This window comes from Oryctolagus cuniculus, chromosome 6, assembly GCF_051225735.1.
Source record: "Oryctolagus cuniculus isolate XC-2025 breed Fujian yellow rabbit chromosome 6, ASM5122573v1, whole genome shotgun sequence".
NCBI classification, from domain to species: Eukaryota; Metazoa; Chordata; class Mammalia; order Lagomorpha; family Leporidae; genus Oryctolagus; species Oryctolagus cuniculus.
The window spans coordinates 119,827,858-119,844,046 of record NC_142872.1 but is presented as its reverse complement, the minus strand read 5'-3'; the positions used below and the strand labels follow the sequence as shown (position 1 = coordinate 119,844,046).

The 16,189-nt window shown below is 38.6% G+C and overlaps 1 protein-coding gene across 9 annotated transcripts in view; it reads right to left on the bottom strand.

Moving 5' to 3' along the window:
• Positions 1-16,189, bottom strand: part of TMEM67 (transmembrane protein 67) — a 109,370-nt gene that overhangs the window by 41,030 nt on the left and 52,151 nt on the right. For 5 of the 9 annotated variants that reach the window (XM_089335528.1, XM_070075288.2, XM_089335530.1 and 2 more), the window contains 5 exons: positions 14,258-14,374; positions 14,056-14,160; positions 13,403-13,505; positions 9,471-9,613; positions 7,474-8,612 (listed from right to left, as the gene is read on the bottom strand). In XM_089335528.1, the coding sequence (XP_089191654.1) occupies positions 8,532-8,612; positions 9,471-9,613; positions 13,403-13,505; positions 14,056-14,160; positions 14,258-14,374 (549 nt within the window). In that variant the 3' untranslated portion in view covers positions 7,474-8,531. Of the gene's footprint in view, positions 1-7,473; positions 8,613-9,470; positions 9,614-13,402; positions 13,506-14,055; positions 14,161-14,257; positions 14,375-16,189 lie in introns of those variants that run through there. The other 4 variants (XR_016235817.1, XR_016235818.1, XR_016235816.1 and 1 more) reach the window with 3 other exon arrangements.

Below are 16,189 nucleotides of genomic sequence, written 5' to 3'. Positions count from 1 at the left end.
TATCTGGAATTATACAGATGGCTTAATGTAATCAGTGATGTCCCTGTCAGTGAATAAAAGGAGCAGGGACAGGGCAGGAAAATCACAGTGAAGGATCTGAAGATGCTGTGCTCTGGCTTTCAGATGGAGGAGCAAGAGCCAAGAAATGCAGGTGGCCTCTAGGAGCTGGAAGACAAGAAAATGGAATTGTCCTTACAGCTTCCAGAAGACATGCTATCCCGTTGACAGTCTGATTTCAGAGCAGTGAAACTCATTTCAGGTTTCTGTTGTTCAGAATTCTGAGACAATTTTGTGTTGCTTTAAGCCACAAAATCGTAATAATTTGTTACAAAGCAAGAGGAAACCAACACACCACTTACCCCTGTATCTGTTGTTCTCTTTCTTCCTGTTCAACTGTAAGCTCTATGAAGTGCCAGCCCTGTCCTACCTCCATATCCTGAGCACATGGTGCAGTACCTGGCACTTGTAAGCACTGGATACCTAACTACAAATTGCTTATGCCCTAATCCCGAAACCTTACTCAGGGGCTCTTCATTACGATACACAGTAACCCCAAACAAAACACGTATTTCTTCCTTCAAATATTTACTGAGTGTTTCTACTATATTCCAGGTGCAACACCAGACAACGGGATAAGACAGTGAACAAAATGGGCCTGCCTTTTCCCTTGAGGAAGAGTGTAGGTAGCACCACCAGCAATCTCGGAGCATCCTTTTCTGTCACATGGCTGTGCTCTGGTGTCCAAAACGATCAGGAGGTGGAGGTAGGGGTGATGGATATAAATCTTTGATGAAAAATCTCGTTTATATTTGTTATATCATTTGCAAAAACAAAAAGTGGATTTAAAGATGTACATAAGAAAGCTGTTTGGGCTGTGTTGTTGTGCAGCAGGTTAAGCTGCTGCTTCTGACACTGGCATCCTCTATCATACTGCCAGTTCCAGTCTTGGCTACTTCACTTCTGAACCAGCTCCCTGCTCCTGTGCCTGGCAAGGCAGAGGATGAAGTGCTTGAGACGCTGTCACCCACGTGGGAGACCCAGATGAACCTCCTGGCTGCTGGTTGTAACCATTTAGAGGATGAACCAGATGATGCAAGATCTCATTCTGTCTCTCCCTCTCTCTGCCAATCTGCCTTTCAAATAAATAAATAAGCAAACAAATAAATAAGAGAAGGTTCTAATTTCAAAAAGTTACTGGGAAGTTACCTGGATAAGCAACAGATCAAAACAATTATTTTTTACTTTTTTTATTTAATGAATGCATTTTTTCATAGATACAACTTTAGGAATATCTGTTTCTTTCCCCCATACCCCCCCCCCCAACTCCCATCCCACCTCCCTCTCCCATCTCCTTCTTCATTATGGTGCATTTTTAGTTTGACTTTATATACAGAGGACCAATTCCATGCTAAGCATAGACTTCAACAACTTGCATCCACGCACACACACAACATATAGAGAGTACAGTTTGGAAACAAAATTTGCAGCTGATTCTCAGGACAACTCATTAGGGATGGGGAGTGAGTGCACAGTGACTTCTTTTGTTCCTTTAACAATTAACTCTCTTATTTGTGTTGTCAGTGATCACCTGAGGCTCTTGCCATGGGCTGCTGAGGCTATGGATGCCTTCTGTGACCACAGACTCCACTGGTATTTGGACATGGCCATAAGCAAAGTGGATGTTCTCTCCTCCTTTCAGAGAGAAGTACATCCTCCTAGGCACATTAGGTGGGAGCTGGATCAGAAGTGGAGCAGCTGGGACATGAACCAGCACTCACGTGGGATGCTGACATCCAGGTAGTGGCTTTACCCACTCTCTCACAATGCCAATCTCTCAAAAACACTTTTGACTATTATACATAAATTCTACTATTTTCTCAGAAAGGAAAAGAAACAGGTACAAGTTAGGGGTATCAAACTGGTAGAGACCAGATCCAGTAACAGGTTTGTTTTAAGTTCTCTCAGGTCAAAACTTTACATCATTATTTTTCCTTTTTTATTTCTGTTAAATAAAAAGAATGACTAAAAGATATATAGGCTGGAAAAGTAAGTGTAATAGTATTAAAAAGTATAAGTGTACTTTGTAAACAAAAAATAGGAGGCATACACATTTGTATACAGACATGTGGAAAAACATAGTTCTTGTAATCTTGCGGAATGTGGAGGCCTCGTTCTTAAAATAAGATAATCTAAGAAAATAAAGTGGGCTCAGGTTTTTTAAACTATATTGCCTTTTGGTGAAGACATAAAGTTGTGCCATTACAATATAAACGTCTATGATAACATTAACACATAATGTAGTATGCTATATATATTATGATGCATTAAATAGTATATAAGGGAAATTTTAAAAGGACTCCATTTGAGGAAGACTGTACGTGTAAAAGGTGCCATAAAGGGAGGCAAAACAAGCTGGTAGTGGCAGCAAGGTAGTTGGGGAGGGAATGCGGACAGTGTTTTTCTTGGCTCTGCAGTCCTCCTGTGAGGTCGCCTTCCTTTGACAGTCCGAACAGCCTAGCCTGATCCTGAAAGCTTAGTGTGTGCTCTACTGCCACCTGGCGGTCCACACACAAACTGCAAAGATTTCAGGTCTTCAAATACAGAATCGTCTTAGTGGAAAGTTACAGATTAATTCCTTCGTTTTACATAGTAAATATAGCATGAAAATTTGTTTCACTTATACTTACCAACAAATAAGCTTTTTTTATTTTTTGACAGGTAGACCTATAGACAGTGAGAGAGACAGAGAGAAAGGTCTTCCTTCTGTTGGTTCACTCCCCAAATGGCTGCCAGGGCTGATGCTGCACCAATCTAAAGCCAGGAGCCAGGTGCTTCTTCCTGGTCTCCCATGCAGGTGCAGGGGCCCAAGCATTTGGGCCATCCTCCACTGCACTCCCGGGCCACAGCAGAGAGCTGGATTGGAAGAGGAGCAACCGGGATGAGAACCCGGTGCCTACAAGTAAGTTTTTTAATGTTGGCCATTTTTTTGTTTTGCCTTCTCATGATGACAAAATCGAACGCTTTTCATACATGCTTTTTTTTTTTTTTTTTTTTTTTTTGACAGGCAGAGTGGACAGTGAGAGAGAGACAGAGAGAAAGGTCTTCCTTTGCCGTTGGTTCACCCTCCAATGGCCGCAGTGGCCGGCGCATCGCACTGATCCGAAGCCAGGAGCCAGGTGCTTCTCCTGGTCTCCCATGGGGTGCAGGGCCCAAGCACTTGGGCCATCCTCCACTGCACTCCCAGGCCACAGCAGAGGGCTGGCCTGGAAGAGGGGCAACTGGGACAGAATCCGGCGCCCTGACCAGGACTAGAACCCGGTGTGCTGGCGCCACAAGGCGGAGGATTAGCCTATTGAGCCACGGTGCCGGCCTCATACATGCTTAATGGTCATTTGGAAACTTCTTTTGAGGGATAGCTCCTTAAGCTTTTGTTCATTTTTTCTATTGGGCGGTCTTTCTTCTCCATATTGATTTGATGAGTTCTTTGTTCTTGATAGGAATGCTTTGTCAAATATCTGTAAATGTAAAGACCACTCTACCAAACTTTTCCCTTAGGGTTCAGCTTTTTTGAGTCTTAAGAAGCCTAGCCTAAAGTCATAATATATTGCCTTATGTTATCTTTTTTTTTTTTTTTTTTTTTTTTTTTTTTTTTAACAGACAGAGTTAGCAGATAGAGTTGTGAGAGAGAGAAACAGAGAGAAAGGTCTTCCTTCCATTGGTTCACCCCCCAAATGGTCGCCACGGCCAGAGCTACGCCGATTCGAAGCCAGGAACCAGGTGTTTCTTCCTGGTCTCCTATGTGGGTGCAGGGGCCCAAGCACTTGGGCCATCCTCCACTGCCTTCCCAGGCCACAGCAGAGAGCTGGACCAGAAGAGGAGCAGCCGGGACTAGAACCCCACGCTCATGTGGGATGCCGGTGCCGCAGGCGGAGGATTAAGCAAGTGAGCCATGGCACCAGCCTCTATCTTTTAGAAGTTTTATCATTTAACCTTTCACATTTAGATCCACCAACTACCCAAAATTGATTTTTGTGTGTGACACAGGGGTAATGATTCATTTTTTTCCCACTGGGATGTTCGATCAACTATTCTCAAAACACCCTTTCCTCACCACATTACACACCTCTCTGTTCCCTAGGCTCCATTCTAAGGATCACTTGTTTATCCCTGGGTAATAGCCATGTATTTCTTCAGAATAATAATTACAATAGAAGCAATAATTTAATTATATTGTTACAAAACAATTAATCCCTCTTATAAAACAGGGAAATTTAATCACAATCTTACTAAATCAACCTGCTAAGAGGTATAACCAGGCCAGTCTGGCTCAAAATTTGTGCATAACCAGTATCACTGGTATCTCTCTTATGGGTAATGCATTTATCTCCAAACCATATAATGCAGTTAGGCAACAGGGAGCAGGGTTACCATCTCCTGATACATGGACCATCAACTATTCCAGGCCAACAGGACTGTGGAAGATCTCTTGCCCTTCTGCCCATTCATCCTCTCTGGGGTACAGAAGAGCTGATTTAAAAGTAACCTGGCAAATTTGGCTAGATTAAGCTTACACATGATATAAATGTGGCTTGATATAAAAACCTTAAATGATGTGACTCCTGTTTTCCTTTCAATTCTCATCTCCCTCAACTATACTGTTGTGCATTCTTTTATGATCAGTCAGGTGCTACCACAAGGGAAGACACAGGAAAACACTTTTTTATACTCACAGGTCTGAGAAGCAAGAAGCACAGTGCACCATGTACGGCTACATTGGAAAGCACCAGTCAGGAGGAAGCCATATGGGTTAGGGGTAAGGGGAAAGATCAGGCCTTTATTGGAGTGTCTTTTTGTTTTACAAATTATCTTCTAAAATTTGTTTGAAAGGGTGGAAGAAGGAGAGAAAGACTGAGAGAGAGAAATATCTCCCATCTGCTGGTTCACTCCCCAAATGCCTTCAAGAGCCAAGGCTGGGCTAGGCCAAAACTGGGAGCTGGGAACTCAATCCAGGTCTCCCATGTAAGTGGTTGGGATCCAGCCACCTAAGCCATCAGTTACTTCCCGCAATGTGCATTAGCAGGAAGCTGGAATCTGGAGTGGACCTGGGACTCAAACTCAGGCACTTTGATATGGGATGTGGGTGTCCCAAGCAACATCTTAACCACTACGCCAAATGTCCACCCCCTATTATTGGAGTTTCTCAGGAAAAGGCAAGGCAGGGTGAAGTGAACAGTTAAGGACTGCCTGAAATGATAACTGAGTTCTGACCTATGTGGTTGGCCCCTAGTTGCTGAGTACCTGGCCCTGGGACGATTAAAGCAGAGCAATATTGCTTTGTAGGGTGTGCATGACAGATAGGGGAGGGATGAACAAGGGTTGATTAATTTATACATCAAAGGCATGCTCCCACCTGACCCTTTTGCCATTTCCAAGAACTGGCTAACCTCAGGAGGGGCATTCTCACTTCAATCAGGACAGTTAAGATGCCAAAACATAATATGCAGAAAATTTAAAATATAAACAACATGGAGCCAGCGCTGTGGTGCAGCAGGTTAAAGCACTGGCCTGAAGCGCCGGCATCCTATATGGGCGCTGGCTCTAATCCTGGCTGCTCCTCTTCTGATCCAGTTCTCTGCTATGGCCTGGGATAGCAGTAGAAGATGGCCCAAGCCCTTGGGCCCCTGCACCCATGTGGGAGACCTGGAGGAAGCTCCTGGCTCCTGGCTTTGGCTCCAGCTCCAGCTGTTGTGGCCACCTGGGGAGTGAACCAGCGGATGGAAGACCTCTCTCTGTCTCTACCTCTCTCTGTAACTCTTTCAAATAAACAAAATAAATCTTAAAAAAAATATATATAAACAACACATGTAGTATGAATTCAAACTACCCCAAAATGCTAAATGCATCCTCATCTCTGAGCACATATTATTCCTTGCTTCGGCAGCACTTGTTTTATCTTTAACTCTTAGAATAAGGTCTAAGGTCTCTGAGATCAAAGCCCTGATGACACAGATGCAGTTAAGATCCTCCTCTCCATCACAGCAGTCATTTTTATTGGTTAATATCCCTGTTTCTTTTACTAAACTGAAGACCCTTCTGAGGGGCTGGGGAGTGGGAAGAGGTAGAAGCAAAGTACACAGCAGCTTAAAAGCAAGCTCTCTAGGGTTTGTTTCATTATGAAATGAAGAAGAGACAGATCAAATGTTTCTAGAGAATCAGTAAAATTAAGGAACCTAACATGCAAAAGGAAGGAACTAGGTAGAAAAGAAATATACAGAGGATAATGGACCTACTGGAAAATTATGTACCTGGTCATAAAATTTAAATTGTGGCTATTTGTGGGGTTGATGTTGTTAAACTGCTGCTTGCAATGCTGACATCCTTTATCAGAGTGCTGGTTTGAGACCTAGCTGCTCTGCTTCTGATCCAGATTCCTACAACGTGCCTGGGAGGGCAGTTAAAGATGGTTCAAATACTTGGGCCCCTATCACCCACGTGCGCAATCCGGATTGAGTTCCAGGCTCATGGCTCTTTCCTGGCCGAGGCCTAGCCATTGCAGCCATCTGAGGAGTGATAGAGCAGATGGAAGATGTCTTTCTCTCTGCCTCCCCTACTCTCTGTCATTCTCTCAAATAAACAAAATAAATCTTCAAAAAAATTGTGGCAAAGTGAACCAAAAAAAAGCCAATACTGTATGAAAATCTGAATGTGTTTATCTGAATAATAATAAAAGTAGTATTGTACATACTTATCTAGGATGATGTTTCAAGTATTTTGTTTCAATTTATCAGCAAGTGAGCCAATTGATCCTATATTTTGAAATTTACCATTTGAAAACATTTGCACTAATATTAACTTCTCATATGTGGAATGAGGGTTGAATTTCTTTCATATGCTTCCAAGGGGGGGGAGGGTGTTTTAAAAATCTATGCCAGTACATCTACTTATCTCTGTAGCTTTATTTATTTATTTATTTGAAAGGCAGAGTTACAGAGAGGCAGAGGCACAGAGAGAGAGAGGTCTTGAATCCGCTGGTTCACTACCCAAATGGTCACAACAGCTGGAGCTGTGTCAATCGAAGCCGGGAGCCAGGAGCTTCTTTCAGTTCTCCCACACAGGTGCATTGGTCCAAAGACTTGGGCCTTCCTTTACTGCTTTCCCAGGCCATAGCAGAGAGCTAGAGCGGAAGTAGCGCAGCTGGGACTTGAGCAGTGCCCATATGGGAATGGGATGCCAGCACTGCAGACTGGGATTTTAACCTGCTGCACCACAGTGCTGGCCCTTCTCTGTAGCTTTTATAAAGTTATTCCTTTACAAAATCAAATTTCAAAGACTTATTAGCCCTCTCTCTTTTTCCTTAGTCATTCTTAAGATTCAGGGAAAAGTGGAAGATTCAATGTTGGCAACAGCTGGAGACTAATAGAACTATATTCCTAAATGCTTGTTCATGATTTATATATTCATCAAACTGGAAACTGAAACACCAAATGGTTTATTACATATTTACAATTTAAAAGTAAAAATAATACTTACATAGGATGGCATTTAAGTATTTACACATAATTAACATAGAAAGCAATAAGAAATGTTAGTTTAGGGATTGATGGCCATTACACTTCAAATATGAGGACCTTTAAAGTACCTGGTACACAATGAAAAAAACATTAAAAAGTATAATGAAGAAATATGGAACATTAGCTACGTCCCTCAGAATACAAGCATGCTCACCTGCAGAGCCTAAGTTTGCTTTCAATAAATCACCTTGTCAACTTGACATGATAAATTTAGTTTGTTATTTATAATTTTTAACATAATTGAAGAACAAATCTTTGGAGCAGTACCTTTAAAAGATTAAGTAATTAAAAAATGCATATAAAACCACATTGGGAAAAATATCCTACATTATAGCTTAATAAATATAAACTACATTAGAGATGTAAATATACCTTGTGGAAAAATTATGCTAATCATATAGGCATACAAAGCAATGAACAGTTACCATTACATGAGATGCATGCTAACCCAATAATGCATTAGTTCACTGTCAAGCAGGGTAAACAACTGAATTAGCAGTAATATAATTGAAATCTATGGAAACTTGAAAATATCTTTCAATATTTAACCAAAAATTTATAAAACATAAAATACTAAACTGAAAACTAGTCTTGAACGTGGAATCAAATAATTTTGCCAATGAGACAAAATACAGGCAAGCCATAGTTTACAAAATGACCTAGAGACAAATGATGGGGATTGTTTTGATTATTATTAAAAAATGTTATACAGAACACAATGTTTTTTGGCTTTATTGTCAGTGCTTATTTATTAGAGAATTATATTCCAAAACTACTGAGAAAATGATATTTTCCATCATATTATATATTTATAAGTTATAAAAATAAATGTGCAGATAAAAATGAATAAAAACAAAATAATCTATATTACAAGTGTTAAAAAACATGGCAAACTAACCTGATACCATGACATTTTTTTTTTTTTTGCCATGATTACGATGTCTTTATCTGTTCAATAAATTAAATCAGAAATCTTTGATCCACCAGTGTTTTAGCTGCCAAATTCTTTTGTCCTATTGTATTACGGATAAATCTAAATATCTGGAAAATTAAAAATTCAGAATGAAAATAAACATATGAAGTCAATTAAATAAGAGCATCAATTAACATATCTAAATTAAGCTAGATAATTCTCTCAACTATTTTCATGTATTAGACATCTCAATTTCATGGTGATACACAAAATTATTTGAAGGCTATTATGATCTTTTACAATATCAAGGTAGTGCATGTTCTTATTTAGAATATGTTTTATCAATTAATAAAACAAGGCCTTCATGTTCACAGGAATATACTTATAAATCTTCTGAAAGGCAACTTTTATAACTCCAAAAGGTATGGGAATATCAAAAGAATTTACTTGCTACAGGCAGATTTTGTTCATAATTCTAGACCTCTATTAAGGACTAATAAATTACATTTTACTGATTCATATACTTCCTTGATAAAGTAGAGAAAATTTGGGTTATAATTAAGAACATTTTAACAATCATGGATTTACCATTTCTTAAAGCCTCCATTTCAGAGATTTTATCCATGAGGTTGTTTGTTATCCACACAGGCTGGGGATGTATGAGAGCTAAAGGGGCTTTTTTTGCATATTGAGCTGAACTAGAAGGTGAATGGGACTGTAAATATTGTTCATTTTTGGCATTTAGCAGAGTAGTAGTTCAGAGTTCTTCTTCTAGATTCCTTTCACATTTGTTTAAGCAACTCAGGCCCTCCACTATACCCCTATTTCATTTGCCCTCAAGGACAAGGTATGGAATGCAGTTGGTTGAACTTCTTTGTTAGCTTTACAAATTCCTAGTGAGAGTAGAGTCATTCTCTTACAAAAATAATTATTTATTTCCAAATTATTCCCTTTTAAAGAAAACCAGAAAAATCTTAAAAATTTACCTCTTGTTGTAGGTATGTAAGGAAGGCTGCTAAAACAAAATTTTGGCAAGCCAAGTCCACAATACAGAAGAACAGCAGATCAAAAATAAGAAGAGTGGCTTCATTTCCATAGTACAGAACACTGCTGAAAGAATAACCTTCATCTATTAAAAAAAACACAATTTTTAAGATATAAATTTAAAAGTATCATGAATCTGTGATAAATTTCTGGTGATAAAATTTGTGTATTTAAAAACAACATATTAGAAATATGGTTCACCTAAAAATAAACAAAAGGTGTTAAGACTCGCTAATCTAAAAGGTTAGTCACACAACTCATAAAAAGTAGTTTTAACATTTGGACCAAGGGTTAGTAATTGCTAAGATTTCAGAGAGGGGTGTGTGTGTGTGTGTGTGTGTGTGTGGTGTATAGTCAATGTTTTTCAAAGACCAGTTAATGAATATCCTTTCTCTATTTTTTTATAGAACAACAGATCCATTACCCTTAGAAAACTTGTCTAAGATAGAGTAAGTTAAAAATAAAACAAAACAGATCAAAACCAGCAAGGTAGGGCCGGCGCCGTGGCTCAATAGGCTAATCCTCCACCTTGCGGCGCCGGCACACCGGGTTCTAGTCCCGGTTGGGGCGCCGGATTCTGTCCCGGTTGCCCCTCTTCCAGGCCAGCTCTCTGCTATGGCCAGGGAGTGCAGTGGAGGATGGCCCAGGTGCTTGGGCCCTGCACCCCATGGGAGACCAGGAAAAGCACCTGGCTCCTGGCTCCTGCCAGGATCAGCGCGGTGCGCCGGCTGCAGCGGCGGCCATTGGAGGGTGAACCAACGGCAAAGGAAGACCTTTCTCTCTCTGTCTCTCTCTCTCACTGTCCACTCTGCCTGTCAAAAAAAAAAAAAAAAAAAAAAAAAAAAAAAAAAAAAAAAACCAGCAAGGTGAAGAATAGTGCACAGTGTTCTAGAATTTCTGTCTTTGGTAGTACCCAAAGATTTTTCTCTAAGATCTCTTCTAACTTCAAAATGGATTTGTTGCTTCTGGGATACAAAGACCATTTTAAAAAAATTAAGATGTGGGGGCCGGCGCTGTGGCGTAGCGGGTAAAGCCACTGCCTGCAGTGCCAGCATCCCATATGGGCACCAGGTTGAGCCCCGGCTGCTCTGCTTCCAATCCAGCTCACTGCTATGGCCTGGGAAAGCCGCCCCTGCACCTGCGTGGGAGACCCGGAGGTAGCTCCTGGCTCCTGATTGGCGCAGCTCCGGCCATTGCAGCCAATTGGGGAGTGATCCAGCGGATGGAAGACCTATCTCTCTCTCTGCCTTTGCTTCTCTCTGTGTGTAACTCTTTCAAGTAAATAATAAATGAATCTTTATTAAAAAATTATCATGAAAGCTATAGATTATTTCACTAGAAAACAAAGAAAAAACATATCCAAATCCTGCAAACAATTTCAGGGGGGCCCAGAGAACCACTGGAGCTGCTCATGAATACTTCGTTGAACCTGTTTTATACAAGGGGATGTCTGGGGTACTCATAATGCTCTTTCTTGATCAGGGTGCTAGGCACGAGGGGTACATTCAGTTTGTGAAAAGTTACTGACCTGTAAGCTCTATCCTTACAAAATATATACTTCTGTATGTGTATTTGTATGTGTGTGTGTATTAAAATTCAAAATATAAATCTTCCTTATATGCTTTCCCTGGGTGATCTTCTAACACTGCTCCAGTAATAACTTTCTATAATGGTGACTTCTCCAGTTTATTGTATGCCTTCACTTTGTCCTAAGATCTAGTTCTTTATATTTGATGCCTTACTGGACACCTCTCCCTGGATGTCCCAAAGGTACCTTAAGATCTAACATATTCAAAACTAAATTCATCCCCTTTCCCTCAAAACTGTTCCTCCATTGGCATTCCCTGTTTTAGTGAATGGTGCCACTTAGTCACCAATTTAGTCACATGAGCTGGAAATCTGGATAATTTCTGACTATTCTCTTTCTACTATATTTTCCCCCTTAATCTCTCTAGTAAACCTTTCTTCTATATTCCAATTGCAAATACCTTAGTTTATATTCTCATCATCTTGTGATGAAGACAGAGGGGAAAAAAAAACTGTTAGAAGGAGAAGAAGGAAGATGGGAAGAAAAAGAACACAGGAAGATGAAAAGAAACAAGGTAGAAAAGAAGGAGATGGCTATATTAGAAATAGCAACAACACCCCATTTCTGGGTACTTATCTGAAAACAGGTAATGTATTAGGCTCTTAACACAAGATAACCCTACAAAAATCTTTAGAGGGTAATACCTAATTTTACAAAGAGGCCAGTAAGGTTCAGAAAGATCAGCAACTTTTTCAAGTTTACAAAGCAAGTAAATTAAGTAGAGTCAGGGTTTGAATTCAAGAATAAAAGCCTCTGAAAGTTATATTCTTAATGACTTTGACTAAGATATAGTCTTAAAATCTTGGAAACCTTTAATTCAATCTACCCTATAGCCAGAGTAATTCTTTCAACATACAAGTCAAATCTATTTAGCACTTTTCAATGATATCCACGTTCATTAATAAGTTTCCAAATTTTCTGATTATGTATTCCTATCAGAAAAAGTGTTGAGTATATACTAAAATAGATGTATTTTATTAATTACTTTTCTATTTATTACAAATAGACATTTAAATATTTTCTTCTCATATTTTCATGGACCAACATATGCACATATGCATATTTTGTGGTATAAAACTTTTTTTTTTTTAACAACTGGACTACAGAATAGAGAAACTCTTTAGGGTGTTAGACAAGACCTTTGGGATTTGGTTTCTGCCTTTTTTTCTTTCATACTCTCTGTCCCACCTAATACCAGATTTAATCATAAAGTTCATAGCATAATGCACGCTGCACACTTTTTCTGTCCTTGGCATAACCTGTGCTAGCACACACTTCTATCCAGGCATCACTCCATTTACTTATTCACATGCCTATCTTTCATAGTCTACTAAACCAAATGCCCAATGGACGGCCATGGGCTAGGTACCCTAGGGCTGGCGTTGGCATCACATCAGGCATACAATAACACAATGGATAAATGATATCTAGGCCAGAACAGTTGTTATATCATCTCCATTCTTACCAACACACACAACTAATTATCACACAAGTCACATATATATTGACGTTTTAAAGATAATAAACCAAGTTTAATTACTATTTCTCTTACAGTATCAGTGATTTTTAAGAAATCAGATACAATAAAAATTAGATGTTAAAGAATAATCACAAATGTTACTATTCTTTAAATGTTTCATAGGGGCCGGCGCTGTGGCGGAGCAGGTTAAAGCCCTGGCCTGAAGCACCGGCATCCCATATTAGCGCCGGTTCTAGACCTGGCTCCTCTTCTAATCCAGGTCTATGGTATGGTCTGGGAAAGCAATAGAAGACAGCCCAAGTCCTTGGGTCCCTGCACCCATGCGGGAGACCCAGAAAACGCTCCTGGCTCCTGACTTTGGATTGGCTCAGCTCCAGCCATTGCGGCCATCTGGGGATGAACCAGCAGATGGAAGACCCCTTCTCTGTCTCTACCCCTCTCCGTCTATCTTTCAAATAAATAAAATAAATCTTTTTAAAAAATAAATGTTTCATAAGTTTTCCACTGAATAAATCTTCCAATAAAATTTTGAATTTTGTGTTACTTATTTTACTATCTCATCCATGGATATTGTTGATTCTGAAATTCAGCGTTTTGCTTTCTTACAGAATCTTTTATATATTTATTTTCTGCTACTTGGCATAATAAGATAAAATACAGGAAACTACAATTCCATTAGGTGAGCTGAGTTCATTATGTTTACTTTGTTTCAATATAAAATTGTAAATCAAATGATAATAACTACAAGACTGTTTTTTTCAACTTTGAAAACAGTAATGAAATTCAGCAAGGGTTTTAAAGGATACCATTGTAAAAGATGCTTTTTTCCATTGGTTCCATGAATTCCATTCCAAGAATTCTTTCAAGAAGCAACTTATCTTTTATAAAGTAATCCATTTCTTTATGAACCTAACATAAAAAGAGAATAATTTCAAAAACAGTGAAATATATGCTAATTAATGTAAAATCAAAAGGAGGAAAAATGAAAAATGAATCACACACAAAGATTGTTCTTCAAAAAGATGAATTTACCACACTGAGATTTATAACAAAATTCAGCAGTGTTTTAAATTTCAAATGCCCTTAGTTGTGTTTAGGTCTGGACGGACTGAAAATCAAAACAAGCTTTTTAGGAATATAATCCTAGCATAACATAAGGATTTCAATAATGAATAATACCATAGTACTTTGGTAACCTGCTAACAAAATTTCAATATAGGCATATGTTAAGCAAGTTATCATATTAAAAGACAATATACAATCTCATTTTACTTCTACATAACCCAATTATATTCCTAAGCCATAACTGTTAATGGTTAGAAATATGTTTCTACGTATTAAATCTGACAAGATAAAAAAAATGAGGGTTCTAAATCTACACATTGATTAACTGACATTCCAATCTCACTTTTTAAACTGCATTTAATCACAGCTTAAATATAAATGTTGACATACTTACATGATCAATGAAAGAGCCAAGAAACTTATTCATGGTATGATATGCTTTTATACTCTGCTCAAAAGTACTAGCTGATGAACTCAGTAGTCTAGCAGGGCCATTTTTCTAATGTAAAAAGAGAAATGAATAAATGTGACACATTTTGTTTTTTAAATAGCATTAAATATTGGCAAAATTTATCTGAACTGTACTTTATACAAACCCTTGTCAGTGTTTCATGAATCCTGTCATAATGTTGTCTCATCTGGCTAGAAATTGCAATCTGAAAAGTCTGACCATCAGTGTTGGGTACCAAACCTCTTTGGCTACACAAATTTTCCTGAAAAGTTAAAAGATTTATATTAAGACCAAAGTTACAATTACCTATCTCAAGGAGAAAATGCACCTTCCTTTTAGTTGGCATCATACATCACATTACATGCATTACAGAAACCTAGTGAAATTGACTAAAATTATACTTGAAAGAGTCTAACTTTATCCAAGTTTACCATTCCCCTTCAAATTTTATTCATTTCTATTTTATTCTAAATCATACTACCCTACTTTACTTAAAATAAATTAAAAAATTAAAAGCTAAATGTATTATAAATAGATATTCTTAGCTTTCCTTACAATTAACCTTATTGCTCTTAAATATTTGCCAAAAAGCCTAGTCTTAGAATTAACTAGTCTTATAACTGTAAAATTTTTGTTGTTTCTCAAACATTTTTAAAATACTTCCTTTATTTCAACAAAAGGTAATGATGGTAAGACCAGAGTTCAAGTTATAGATCAGATATCCATTTCAGGCCTCCCTGACAAGGCAAAAATCCTAACAACAAACATGCACAATTCCCCACCTGATCATCTAGTCAATTATCACTGAGGCATCATGGTTCAGTATAGTTTTCTTATCTCCATAAAGCCAATTCACCTACACTAGGGCTTAATATTCTCTTTTGTCTAAATCTAACCTGCAAACACAATATAGCAGTTGATTTTCTATATACTTAAAAGGAAGAACATACATAATAAATTTTTCTATTAAAAAAAGTGACAAGATGGGGGAAAAGATGTTTAACCCAGTAATTAAGACAATGGTTAAGAACTTGTGTCCCATATTTGGAGTACCGGAGTTTGATAGCCAGCTCTAGTTCCTGGCTCTAGCTTCCTGCTAATGCAGATCTTGGGAAGCAGTACTGATGGCTCAAGTGTAACTGCATCCCTGTTGCCCATGCAGGAGAACTGGATTGAGTTCCTGGCTCCTGCCTTTGGCATAGCCCAGTCCCAGCTGCTGTGGCCACTTGGGGAATGAACCAGCAGATGGGACCTCTTTCTCTATCTGTCTTTCTCTCTGTCTCTGAAATAAAAATCTCAAATATTTTTTCTTGATTAAAAACACTCCATTCTACTGTGGAAAATTTATAAAAGATGAAGTACAAAAAAAGAAAAGAAACAAAAGTCACCTATAATCTCAACATGGAGAGACTGAAATATTTTTTTAAAGATTTATTTTATTTATATGAAAGACAGAGTTATAGAGAGAGGTAGAGACAGAGAGAGAGAAGTCTTCCACCCACTGGTTCACTCCCCAGATGGCTGCAACATCTTGAGCTGCGCCGATCTGAAGCCAGGAGCCAGGAGCTTCTTCCAGGTCTCCCACACGGGTGCAGGGGCCCAAGGACCTGGGCCATCTTCCACTGCTATCCCAGGCCATAGCAGAGAGTAGGATTGGAAGAGGAGCAGCCAGACTAGAACTGGCACCCATATGGGATGCCGGCACTGCAGGCCAGGGCCTTAACCTGCAGTGCCATAGCGCTGCCCCCAAGATTGAAATCTTTTAAGAAATTTCATTTCCAGGCATAAAATTGGTATCACATTAATTTCTCTTTCACTTATTATATCCTTGGTAACTTCCCATGTTATTTAATATTCTAAAATATGATTTTTAAATATACTTAAGAATTCATTATAAAAGTAAACTTATTTAATATTCTCCAATTTTTGCATATTTTCTTCTCTGACAAATAACCTATAATAAAGACTGTTAATCTAATTAGCTGTTCATACTGCCAACTTTTCCTTGAATTAAATTCATAAAGTTGGGGCCAGTGCTGTGACACAGTGGGTAAAGTTGCCATATGCAGTGCCAGTA